Below are 13,590 nucleotides of genomic sequence, written 5' to 3'. Positions count from 1 at the left end.
CAAATACGTACCCAATATTTTTAAAAATGTATGGTGAAGAATGTACAAAATTTATCTTTTTAGTTTTAATTTAGCTATAATTATGTAGCTTTATGATAGAATGAATTATCTTTCCTAAATGTGCAGTTATTAAACTTAGAAACTTGATCTTCCCTAAATAGTTATAAGAGGGTAAATGTGTAATGTATAAACTATTGTGAGTGTAAAGTACCTAAAATGTCCTTGTATATTGTTAAGAAAAGTACTCCGTAATGAGTCATATAATTACGCAGCATGCATTGTGTATTTGATGGGCCGAATATTAAAATAGTTTTTCAATCAGAGCAAAAATAGTAAGAAATGGGCTTTATGTTTTTATGTTTTTGCGATGAGGCCTATGATGCACATACCCAATGGGCAGCAATTGCTGCACTTGGAGGACCATCCCTATCTGATCTTCCTAAATTTGCGTGAAATAATTTCATCGATTTATATAATTTTCTTTTTGTTATAAGATTAGTACTTAAGAATTATAATTTTCTCATCATGAAATGTCATACTCCCTGTCTTTATATAGAAGAGGCATTTTTTATGCACAAGATTTAAGAAAAAATTGTTTTAGATGAGTTAAACGAAAAGAAAATAAAGTAGAAAAGAAAAAAAGATAGGGAGATGAAAAGAAAGTAAAGTAAGAGAGAGTAAAATATTTTTTTGCCAAAAAAGGAAATGACTCAATTACGATAATCCAAAAAGGAAGACTACTCAGCTATAGAGGGACGGAGGGAGTATAGCTCTTCAACTCATCTCTGAAAGATATAGCCAAGAACGACAGTAGACATTGAAAGACTGAACAAGAAAGCTTTAGCCATTGAGAGAATTTTTCTGTTTCATTCCATAAGTGAGAACATTCTACATTACAGTATTTATACTACTAATCAGAAGCATCTAGAATGCCGTGACTAATTCCTTCACTAATTTAACAAACTCTGATAAACACAATACTAAGTAAACAGAATTCTGCTAAAGCTTGTTCTTTGTCATTCCTTTGACCACAATGTCTCTCCAAGTACAATGGTCCCATTGCTTGACTGTCGGCAGATCCCCAACCTTCATCAGATGTGGTCCAGCTTGTACTTCTTGCATCTTGGCCTCATTAGGTGTTCCACACAACCTTAATGAATCATTTGTCTTATCCATTTCATGCAATTCAACGTTGCATGCTTTCTTGATTCGAGCCTCAGCTTGCTCTTCACAAGGTTCTCTAACACGCCCTCTCAATCCGAGTGAGGCAAGGGACACAACGCCTAATCTTTCCCGCAGTTTCACGAAGGATTGTTGGCTTAAGGGCTTTGTGAAGATGTCCGCAATTTGGTCTAGAGTTGGGACATGCCTTAGTTCTATTTCCTTAGCAAGAACCTTGTCTCTCACAAAATGAACATCAAGTTCAATGTGTTTAGTTCGTGCGTGAAGCACTGGGTTTGAAGCCAGTGCGATTGCACTTAGATTGTCCACCCAAATGACCGGGTCACACTTCCTTTGTACCTTCATTTCTCCCAACAATGAAGTCAACCAAGTCACTTCACAAGCCGCTTGTGCCAGGCTTCTATACTCTGCCTCAGTGCTTGAACGAGCCACCACATTCTGACGTAGTAGATGAAGCTCATTTTAGTCGGCGAGACATTTCTTCTCCAACTATTATGTTGAAGATTCGAGTCATCGTACAAAGTACAAACATATAAGAACCATTGTTAATTCTATTGAAAGAAGAAAAAATATGAAATTAAGATGATGGGTCCCAAATGCATTTTTATTGATGAAACATAATCCAAACTTTTACAGCGCTGAACAAACAAATGTTCAATAATCACAAAGAAAATCCTTGATCAGGCAACATCAACAAGAGAGGTAGCAGCAGCAGCAGTTGTAGTCTGCAATAATGGCGCCATAGCATCGTAGATAATCTTTGCGGACAAGGAAGCGGCAGCCTCAGTTGGATGGAATGAATCCCAGAAATAGTATTCATCTCTGTTGCTGCAAGGCGTGCTTCCCTCAACACAGTGCCCTTGCGAATCCTCCGACAACTCGCAGCATGGTTTTCCGACCACCGTTATATTGCCGTACGACGGGTTGTCTGTGATTTCAGTGACGTACAGGAATTTGGCGCCGGGGAGGAGGTTCAACGTTTTTATTAATTTCTTGAGTTTCTCGTTGAAGATGTCCACGGCCGCGTTGCTCGTCTCCACGCACCCTGTCTCCGGGGAGACAGGGTACTTCGCTATCTGCTGCGGAACGCACCCTAATTTTCCGAGTCCGTTCACGGCTACTTTCCTCCCACCGTTCTTGTATAGCCTCTGGAATATTCAATCAGATCAATATTTTAATCACTTTTTCTCTTTATTTCTCTTACTTTATCAATTTTGCAATAAAACTCATGTAGTAGTATCCGTTACCACTTTTTCATTCTATCTCTTCTGTACTACTACCTCCGTCCCCCAAAATTTGCTACACTTTGACCCGACACGGGTTTTAAGAAATGTAATGGAAAGTGAGTTGAAAAAGTTGGTGGGATGTGGGTCCCTACTTTTAAAGTATTAGTTTTATAATAAAATGTGAATAGGAATGAGTTAGTGGAATATGGGGTCCACTACCAAAAATGGTAAAAGTGAAGTGTATCAAATTTTCAGGGACGGACCGAAATGGTAATATGTATCAAATTTTCAGGGACGGGGGTAGTACTTTACTAGTTATGCATTAAAACCTGTGTTATTTCAAAAATAACAAATGGAGTATATATTTGTTGAAATGAGGAGAGAGAAAAGTGAACTGACAAGAAGGTGCTTAGAGTATTGTGCGATGGCGAGAGAAGCAAACTGTTTGGGAGAGTATTGAGTGGTGGAGGCGTAGTATTTGGGGAGATAGTTGCCAAGGTAGTCGTTGCTGCCCATTCCCACGTAGTATGTACAGTTGCTAAGATGTTGCAAGCTTAAGTTTCTGTCTCCAAACAATTCGGCCAATCTCGTAACTATGGCCTCATGATTCGACAGTTGTTCGCTCATAGTCAACACATCTCCCTTGCAAAACAAAACAATTACTACTAGACAAAAAGAGGCAAAGTAATTAAAAGCGAAAGGGAGAGAGGGAGTACGAAATGTTGCCCGGATTCATCAAGAATTCCGGCTCCACCCGAGCCAAAGTTGACACCTTTGATTATGTCCCAGTCCATAGCGTTGGCGTATGGGGGAACGGGTTCGTCTATCTCCAGTAGTTCGGCTGTTATTATCAACAATGATGACTTATTTCTAAAACGAGTGTTCCAATGAAAGTGACTAACTAATTCTAAAAATAAAAATATTATATTTAATACATAAAATAATATTGCATAAAATGAACGCATAAAGAAAAAGGATGGTTTAACAATAATGTACCGAGGAAATCTGCGGTATTTCGGCCATTGGTGAATCTACCGGTGGGGCCGGCCGGGAAATCAATGCCGTAAGGGGAGTAATTGGCCTTGGCCGTTGTGTTTAGGTAATTGTTGTTGCCGTTGTCGACCAATGAATCTCCAAAAATGAAGAAACACTGAACTTGTGATGCATTGACAACGCCACCAAATTGAAAAATTACAAGATTTAGTAGCAGAAAATAGCATACATTTCTCATTATAGAATGAGGCATGATGATGATTGTGTGTAGAAACATAGATGAGGGGACATCCTTAAATAGGCTACTGATGATTAGTTGAGTTATAAAGAGGTAGGTTCCCACGTGATCACGGTTTCCACATGCAAATAGTATTATATAAGAAGGAGAGGGAACTGTCCAATAAAGTTTATGTTCGCATGAATTGTGGTTGATAATGCAAGGGTTATTGTGTAATAGTATTTGAAATTGGGATAGAAATGTTTGGATGGTAATACCAAAATGTGAAATTGGGATAGAAATGTTTGGATGGCAATACCAAAATGGAAAGGGATATTGGCACCTAACATTATGGAACTTTCAAAAATTTGGATTTTTTGCACGAACTTTGAAATTGGTAAATAATATCACGAGCTTTATCCCGAGTTTGTTATTTCCCACCAATGAAAAAATTCCCGGAAATAATATCATGATATAGATTTTTTTCGTAATTTCTCAACAACAACTTCGAGAGTTTCAAGATTTTCTATATTTGAGAATAGTTTTTCTTGAAGAACACCCTCCAAATTTGTTCTTCAATCTATTAATATAGCTGGAATTTTTTCACCGGTGAAAAATAACAAACTCAGGGTATAGTTCGTGATATTATTTGTCAATTTCAAAGTTCGTGGAAAACACCCAATTTTTTTAAAGTTCCATTAAGAATTTGTTTTTGTTCCATGTGAAGTTTTATAATTTCTCGACATCATCAAATATACTAATATGCTAAGGTTCATAATTGAATTCTGTGTTGAGCACTTGAGCTACAATTACACACTTGTTGTCTCTAACTCTTATGTATCAAATTTACCGTAATTAATCTACAAATCTTCCATTATTTCCATTTTTAAATGGCTGGAAAATCATATTCGATCTCAAACAAAAAACAATAGTCAGTAAATATTATAGGTCCTGCTCATTAAAACAGCTATAGACAGAAACAAAAAACAGTACCATTCTCCCGCCCCCACCACGACCATTGATCACATGATACTTAAATAAACTACTCCTCCGTAGGGAACAAAATATTTATAAGTTGAATAGGGAACAAAGTTGATTGTTATCTTATTTATTAAATTACTTTAATAAAAATGTCTAGTGCATAAATGAATATCATATGGTTCAGGTTCATAATTCTTTGACGCTAAAAGTAAATTCTTTTCAAATTCTTGCCACTAACAGTAAGATATGTTCCTATAACGTATCAATCCACCTCTAATTTAGTTTGGACTGTTAGTAAAATTTGTAAAAAACTAATGCTAAATTTTGTGTGTTATTCTTAAATTTCAAGTTCGATGCAAAACCATTATATATTTAATTAATCATATATAAGCACATAGATAAAATAGTGGGTGGCTAAGCTGATGATTTAATTCGATAATGAATAAAGAGAAAGCATACACTAGCAATATTGAATCATGTCACAAAATAGATTTCGAATAAGAAATGCAATCACGGGTTCTGTAACTTTTGTCAGTGTGAGCTTGACTGTATTTTTCAATCTTTACTTTAATCATTGATCGAATTCAATTCCGCAAGATTTCAACTTTACATAAATTTTAATTTTAATTTAAATGTCGCACTCACATATAATGTGGATTTGTTTATGATCGGATCAATCTGCGTATAGTCAAATTATATATTAAAGCCAAAACCCAAATACGAGTTGTAAGAATATTTTCAATTCGAACTTGAACATGACTTGCATACGATACAAATCTGTAAGCAGAACAATTTTATTCATGCTAACAAGATATGAAATTGATATCGCGCGATAACCACATGATGATTACTTGAGAAAATTCATGCATATTGTGGAAGAGATATAACCCATCAGAGCGGGTGGCCACAAAGACAAGAAATGAAGGTGACACATGATAATGATAGTAATGCCAGTAGGTTATTCAAACCTGACCAAAACCCAATATGACCCAATTCATTATATTGTGTCCTTATTGAAATGACCAAATAAGAACACATATTTAATTGCTTGTCTTAATGGGATTTCTTCCTCTTTACATTGAGTTTATGTATCCTAAAGATCATTTTTCAAGTTTGGATAGACTAAGCTAAATACATAGATGTAGTCCACTTTTATATTTGGTAATTGTAAAAATTACTTACTCCTTTCGTCGCACAAAAGATGTTACACTTGTGAGGCGGCACAGGGTTTTAGGAGGTTCTTTTTAATGTGTTAAATGGGGAGAGAAAATATAACTTTTAAATTAGTGGAGAAAGAAATTTTCCAAACTAAAAAGGAAAGTATGACATCTATTACGGGACGGAAGAAGTACTATAAAGCTTGAACTTCTCACTCTGTCTCAAGATATCGTAAGATGAAGGCGAATGATGAGTGGCAGATCATTTGCATCTAAATTCTTGTTTTTTAATAATTTTAGATGAGTTTTTGTGGTATTACATTTTGTTAGGGGTGTGCATTCGGGTTTCGGTTCGGTTTTTCGCCCAAACCGAGTTAAAATTGAAACCGAATCGAACCGAAAAACCGAAAACCGAACTTAAAAAATCGAACTAAACCGAAAAAACCGAAACAAAAAACCGAAAAAAATTGTATATTTTAATATATCTAATTTATTTTATTTTATATATACTAATAGAATATAAATATATATAATATATATAATATTTATTATATAAAAATATATTAGAAGAATATATGTTATATATATGATATAATATACTAAATTAATAGGATAAAAATATATAATAATATATTTAAAATATAATTCGGTTTTTTAGTTTTTTTTTCGCCCAAACCGAACCGAACCGAAAAACTGAAATTTTTGTATTTTTAAAACCGAACCGAACCGAAAAACCGAAAAAACCGAACCGAATTTCAAAATTTCGGTTTGGTTCGGTTCGGATATTCGATTTTCGGTTATTTTGCTCACCCCTACATTTTGTATCTCTCAGTTTTCTTTATTAAAATATTTAATATATTTTTTTCTCTATTTTATTTCACTAAATAAATTCACCTAAAATTCTGCATCATCACTGAAAAAATGATGGAGTGAATAGTACTTAGTTTTAGCTTAAGTATTTTATATTATTAAGCATCTCCATCCATGCTCTTGCCAAAGAGCATCGAAGTGGACCCAAACCCACTTTTATTCATTTTTACTCCCTACTCTTTCACAAGAGCACAACACCCACATCTATGCTCTTCCGTAAGAGCATACTCAAGGGTCCCACCATTCCATTATCTAATTTAAATACTTCAATTACTAAAAACATTTCCACAATATTTAAATGCATTAAAAATACCCGATACCATTACAAATTACTAAAAAATTAAAAATTACATGATTAAAATCTTAAAAATTAAAAATTACATAATTAAAATCCTAAAAATTGAGATTGAGAGAGTTGTTTGGTATAGTGTCATTTTTTTGTGTTTGAAATGGGAGTATTTATAGATGAAAGTATGAATTTTGGGATAAAAATAATGAAAAAATAAATTAAAAGTATAAAAAAAACTGATATATTTTATTAGGAAGTGGGAAAATATTTTTTTTATTAAATTTGAATTTTTAAGATTTTTTAAAAAATAATAATAATAAAAAATGATAAACTAACAACTAATCAGAGCATGCCACATCGGCTACTCGTGCTCTTGCCGTTGGCACGAATGTGCTCTATGCATAGAGCATGGCTGTGCCAACGGTAAGAGCACAGCAGTGGACAGCAGGGACGTGCTGCGCTGTCATTGCGGACGACGTCCTTCCCCAAAAATATTGTTGAGGATGCTTATAAATTTAAAAAGATAAAAGTGTAATCCGTGTTGAAGGACAGAATCTTATATATGTGGACTGGATTTCGCAAGAGCATGTGTAGATAAATGTTCTCAGTTAAATGTTCTCGACACTGGAATCGGTACCAATCCTAAACTTAATTAATTGTTAAGTATTGCATATAAATTAAATCTTGTCCCCCAGCTTCATAAAGACAATGAGAAAACAACAATATCATCATAGGTTAGAGATAATGTAGGTAGTGCCTCAAGGGTGTGGATTCAAATTGGGCTAAAAATAAATAAGATATAGTTGCATGAAATTCAATACATATCAAAATATTTTCATGTCCTAAAAGTTGTGTAATGTGAGATTTCAATATATAAAATTCAAAACAAATATTCAGTCTTATTTCTACGCAAGCATACTATATAAACTCAGCATGTTTGTTTTATGTTTGTGGGTCCGCCTAAAAAGCATGTTTGTTATATGTTTTAAACTTTTAATGAATGTGTTGCGGTAAATTCGGGTTGGGCGTTATATTTGTATAATGCTCAAATTTGGACTTCCATTGGGCTAGATCCAATAGATCTGTCACTGGTCAACTATTGATAATGTCTATTACGATAATTTGTCGTATTCATTTATGTGATTTAAAAGTTTACCTATCAATATTTATATAAACAATAGTAGTGTGTCTCATATCATCACATCCTAATAATATATTTTTTCTTCAAAATAAAAATTATTCATAAAATAAAAGATCATGATACATTATGCATTTTTTGGGATTTTGTATGCCATTTCTACTGTAGGATTTATAGTAGTATTCATATATTAGTAGATTAAATGTCCATAATTTCACCTGGCATTCCGGGATCAATAATTAACGAAAAATACGAAAGGTCATTATTAATCAGTTTTAGGTCATTTTTGTAAAATCCAAATTTGATGTTATTTTTAATCATTTTAGGTCATCCTTACGAAAATGACATAAAACTGAACTAACGATAATCTAAAAATTACTACCATATGTTTAATTCTGCGTTTTATTTTAAGGTTGAGTTTTACATTAGATCAAAATCCCTAACTTGCATAATGATAAACAAATTGATGAGTGGTTTAGATTGCCGCACGTACAACTTGACGATTATTTCATCTTTAACTTGAATTTCACAAGATCGAATTAATCGAGGCTATAATAATAATCTTATTAAAGTATTTGCATAGTAAATATTAGTAATGCACATGTTTCTTACCTCTAGGTATCACGTTCTTGTCATTAATGGGCTCAACAACTTAAAAGTAATGGCATAGAAATTATAATAATGAAGTTGTGTTTACCGCCCAATTGTACGTATATATGGTATGGTGAAAAGCTTGACCAATGAATTATGAATCATGTCTTCAATTTGGGTTTGAGTTTGAGTAAAGTATTGGGTGGGGGACCTCGGATTCTTCGAAATAATTAGATTCGATTATTCAGTACTAGTAAGAGCAACTCCAAGGGAAGAAGTTTGAGTTTGAGTAAAGTATCAGGTGGGGGACCTCGGATTCTTCGAAATAATTAGATTCGATTATTCAGTATTAGTAAGAGCAACTCCAAGGGAAGAAGATAAATGAAAAGGGTATATCATGTTTATATCTTCTCAAAAAGTGTAATATACCTTTCTAAAAATCAATCAACTACAAGGATAAAAGGTATATAGAAAGGTATATCATTTAAAAAAAAAAAATAGTACAAAAGCATTACAAAAACATAAAGTGTATCTCAAATACATTCCTCCTTGGAGAATGATTTTTTATGAAAAGAAGGTAAATATGGTGGCTATGTAATTTTACCTCTTAATTGATGGAGAGGTAAAGATACCTCTTCAAAATGGGAAAAAGTATAATACCTTCTCAAATACCTCTCCCCTTAAATAATGATTTTTCATGAAAAAAAAATAAATTGGTAGTTATATTAATTTACCTCTCCATTTATCTCTCCCCTTGGAGATGCTCTAATAGTTTACACTTTCCAAATTAAATTATTCATCGCATGATTATAATTTTATTGATCTGCACGGTTCCGTACATCAATTAAAAATAGTTGATACATTTGCCGGTGGCGGTAGGTGTTGTTTGTTGCAGATGTTGTTTCGTGATTTTGGCAGTCTATTACTCCCTCTATTTCACTTTAGAATTCCCGTTTTATCATATTCTTGGTGTCCCACTTTAAAAGTCTCGGTTGAAATATTTCATAAATAATATTAGGCTCCATATTCCACTAACTTTTTTCCACCCACATTTTATTATAAAACTAATATAAAAAAAATATGACTCACATTCCACTATCTTTTTTCATTAACTTTCATTTTCATTTCTTAAAAGCTGTGCCGAACTCAACCGGGACTCCTAAAGTGGGACGGAAGGAGTAAAAAATTAGAATCATCTGAAACGATACGAGTTTTAATGTACAATTGGAAAAGTAAGTGCGAAGAATTGGTAAAGTAAGAGAGAGGAAAAGAAAAATGACTAAGGTAAGAGAGAGGAAGAGAAAAAGTAGTGTAAGTAGAGTTAGTGGATTGTGGAGTTCATATCCTAAAATAGAAAGATTCTAAAAATTATATTTTTAAGGAACGGCCAAAAATGAAAATAGTTGCTATTTTTAAAAAGCGGAGGGAGTATATTTTAATATAAAATTGAATTATCCAAATGATCTATGAACTTTATGTTTTACACACCAATAATTTTTCGACTTTAAAAATATTGCGATATTGCGGGTAGTCGTTGTACTAAGGTGGAATCTCATTCGTGATACTTTTTCACTATTAACCTTATTTTTGAACCGAAAATGCCTCCAAGGCATAGATAGTAATTTTGTCCATTCATAAAAAATAGTGAAAAAAAATACCATGACATTAACCCTTAAATTCAGGGATACTGCATGATATTTTTAAAGTTCATGAACTATTTTTGTTCAAAATTGAAAGACCTTTTATGTAGATTACCCTTTAGAATATTCCCTCTATCCCCCATTAATTGACACAAATTTCTTTTTTTGTTCGTTCTCAATTAATTGGTATCCTTATATACTCTTTTTGTAATGGATCCCACATCTCACTACTCATTCTACTAACTTTTTATTAACACTTTATTTGTCCCACTAAAAATGATTTTTTTTTCTTTTTGGTTTGTCTCATTAACAATAAAACTATTCATAAAATGGAAATAACATCATCTTTACTTTTTTTTCTCTCCTACTTTTCTCTTTCTTTATTAACTCACAAAACACTATATAAAATCTCATACCAAAAATCAAATATTTCACATTTATTGGGACGTAGAGAGTATATAAATAATAAAATTAGAAATCACATTTCACTAATTTTTTCCACTCACTTTCCATTATATTTTTTAAAATTTGTGATAGTCAAACGGGTACCAATTAATGGAAGGTGTAAGGAGTAATAAAATAATTCCTCCGTCCGCTTTAGGAGTCTCAGTTGAGTTCGGCACGAATTTTAAAAAATGTAAAGGGAAGTTGGTGAAAAAAGATAGTTGAATGTGGGTCCTACTTTGTCATATTAGTTTTATAATAAAATGTGAATGGAATAATGTTAGTAGAATGTGGGGTCTAATACTATTTATGGAATATTTCAATCGAAATTCCAAAAAGTGGGACGCCTAAAAATGGTAAATTGGGACTCCTAAAATGGAACGAAAGGAGTAATTTTGAAATATAGAGTAATAGTTACACTAGAATAAAAAAGAGAAACCTTTTTTATTAGACGAAGTGAGTTATTAAAAATTATAAAAATATAAGTATAAATACTGGTCAATCACTGTACCAATAAATGATCTAAGTCTATAGGTAGGTTCTTGTCACAATGTCATAAAAACTTCTTACTACATCAACCATCAATCAATATAAATATTTAATATACTTCCTCCGTTATTGAAATATTGTCCACTTTAGCTCATCATAGATTTTAATAAATATAATAAAAAGTGAATTGAAAAAGTTAGTGAAACGTTGATCCTAATTTTATATTTCAGTTTTATAATAAAATGTGAGTAGGAATAAGTTAGTTCATTATAAAAAATGGTAAAAAGTAAAATTGGATAAATTTTATGGGATGGACAAAAATAGAAAAATAGAACAAATTTTAAAGGAATGAAGGAGTAGTATTAATATTGAAAGTTACTTATATTAATATCAATAAGTCAGTTTAATGTCAATATTAATATGATAACTTTTTAAGGGGTGAGTTCTCAATTAGCAATTGATTACAAATTGACTTAAATAATAATTTTGTACTAGTAATAAAATGTTAACCAATGGCCAATTTCATGACATCAAGTATCAGCCTATTAAATTTAAATTTAATTACAAATTTAGGAATATTTTCACTAAAATGTAAACATTATAAAATTTGTAGATTTATTTTCATTTTCTTTTTTATCCTTTCCATTTCTCTGTTTTGTCCGTTTAGAATCATAGCCTTAATTTTTCTTTAATTTCGCATTTTAAAATTTATATTTATGGTGAAACGGATAGCGGATAACAGGTAATTCACATCCTAACCCGCTACCCGACATCAACGGAAAATAGGGCGAGATCGGGTAACGTGTTTTAAATTTTTGCGGGTATGTATACCCTATACCCGCGCGGGTATACTCGATAAACGATCCGATAATACCCGATATGTTTAGGGTTAGGGTTCTCAAATTTTATATTTTAGTTAATTAATTTCAAATATATACTACCCGATACACTTTATTCCCAATTGTATCTCCTCTGATCTCTTTTATAATTAATTTCTGTTGGAAATAGTGTAGCCTTTACACGGGCAACTCTTGCTATTACAAAAGAACCAAAAACTAGAAGGTAAATAAAACAAAAGAAATACAATAAGAGAACAAGATGCAAACTATTGTCTTCTTCAAGTCGAGTCGAGGTTTGGTGAATTATACCACTTGCATGACATAATTCTGCAAACGGCGCCACATATTCACCACCTCTATCACTTCGAACACACTTAATTCGACAATTAAGTTGATTTTCTACGGGAATGGTACAAGTGTAGTGTGTGCAGTGTGTGTTGCAATATTCAAACAAGGAAATAGCAGGTTCCCTAGATCCAGCAAGTCCACTAGATCACTTGGTCTAGGAACTCGTGGTCATGCGGAATCCCGGTCGTCGGACACACAAGTACTTCCCCTTCTTCAAAAAAAACCCTCAACCACTTTACTAAACCTAGTATAGGGAAGTAGGGATCGATCCCACAGAGAAGGATGTGTAAGACTCGTAATCAAGGATTTGGGAGTATTTTTGGTGTTGGCTGCTGCCACGCATTTTCTTGGGTTGAGGAAAATTAAAATTAACTTGACTTGGGAACCTTAGAAAGAAACTTAACCTAACAGCTAGACCTAGGAGATAATTCTACGGTGGGGACCATGTCTAAAAAAAAAAAGTACGACTGAAAAGTGGCAGAATAACTAACTCTCGTACTAACTGACAGTGACATCGTCTTCTACAACCAAATTCGCATAAAACTTCTTGAGAAAACACATAAGCAAATCAAAAACAGGGCTACTAACTTGAAATCAAATCTATGCATAAATAACGAAGAACTTAACAGATCTGCATACCTAGACGAAGTGAAATAGAAAACAAGAGGAAATAAAACAAGTCTATCAACTACTGTTTCTTTCACACGCCAAAACCAACTTCAGACGCTAAATCCACTCCGGATCCAAGCGTCCGACACGAACTCCAAACAGAAGAAATTCTCCATCACGTCAGATTTTACAAATTTAAGCTCCGAACACTCAATCAACCACAGATCTGTCACCAAATTCCACATCAAACACCTCAATAACGAAATAAACAGAGATCGACATAGCAATTTAAGAATTACGCTAACAGCAGAGAGATCTAAGCAAAATAACTTGAAATTAAACAGATAAACGCAGATCCATGAACGGTAAGCAGTTAAACATCATCAACATCAAAGTCGACTCCCAAAAGTGAAGTTCGACGGTGGAAACTAGCAAAAACAGCTGAAATTAAAAGTAATTGTATCTTCGCCCTCACTAGGACGGTGTTGCCAAACAAGAAATCTTAGAAAATACCCCCCCTATCACGATTACCCCAGAACCATTCCCAAGTGTGTGTAAAAATTGTATGAGCTAAGAA

At 33.1% G+C, this 13,590-nt stretch overlaps 1 protein-coding gene across 1 annotated transcript; it reads right to left on the bottom strand.

The window, feature by feature from the left end:
* Positions 1–1,765: 1,765 nt before the first annotated feature.
* Positions 1,766–3,652, bottom strand: LOC125190587 (GDSL esterase/lipase At1g33811-like). Its single transcript, XM_048087917.1, has 4 exons — positions 3,405–3,652; positions 3,125–3,249; positions 2,808–3,050; positions 1,766–2,330 (listed from the first exon to the last, which is right to left on the bottom strand). Exons 1-4 carry the CDS (start codon positions 3,637–3,639, stop codon positions 1,863–1,865), a joined length of 1,071 nt encoding a protein of 356 aa, XP_047943874.1. The 5' UTR covers positions 3,640–3,652; the 3' UTR covers positions 1,766–1,862.
* Positions 3,653–13,590: the final 9,938 nt, after the last annotated feature.

Source organism: Salvia hispanica, chromosome 5 (genome assembly GCF_023119035.1).
Source record: "Salvia hispanica cultivar TCC Black 2014 chromosome 5, UniMelb_Shisp_WGS_1.0, whole genome shotgun sequence".
Taxonomy (NCBI): Eukaryota; Viridiplantae; Streptophyta; class Magnoliopsida; order Lamiales; family Lamiaceae; genus Salvia; species Salvia hispanica.
Note: the sequence above shows the minus strand (reverse complement) of the source record. Positions and strands in the feature narration are given on the sequence as shown.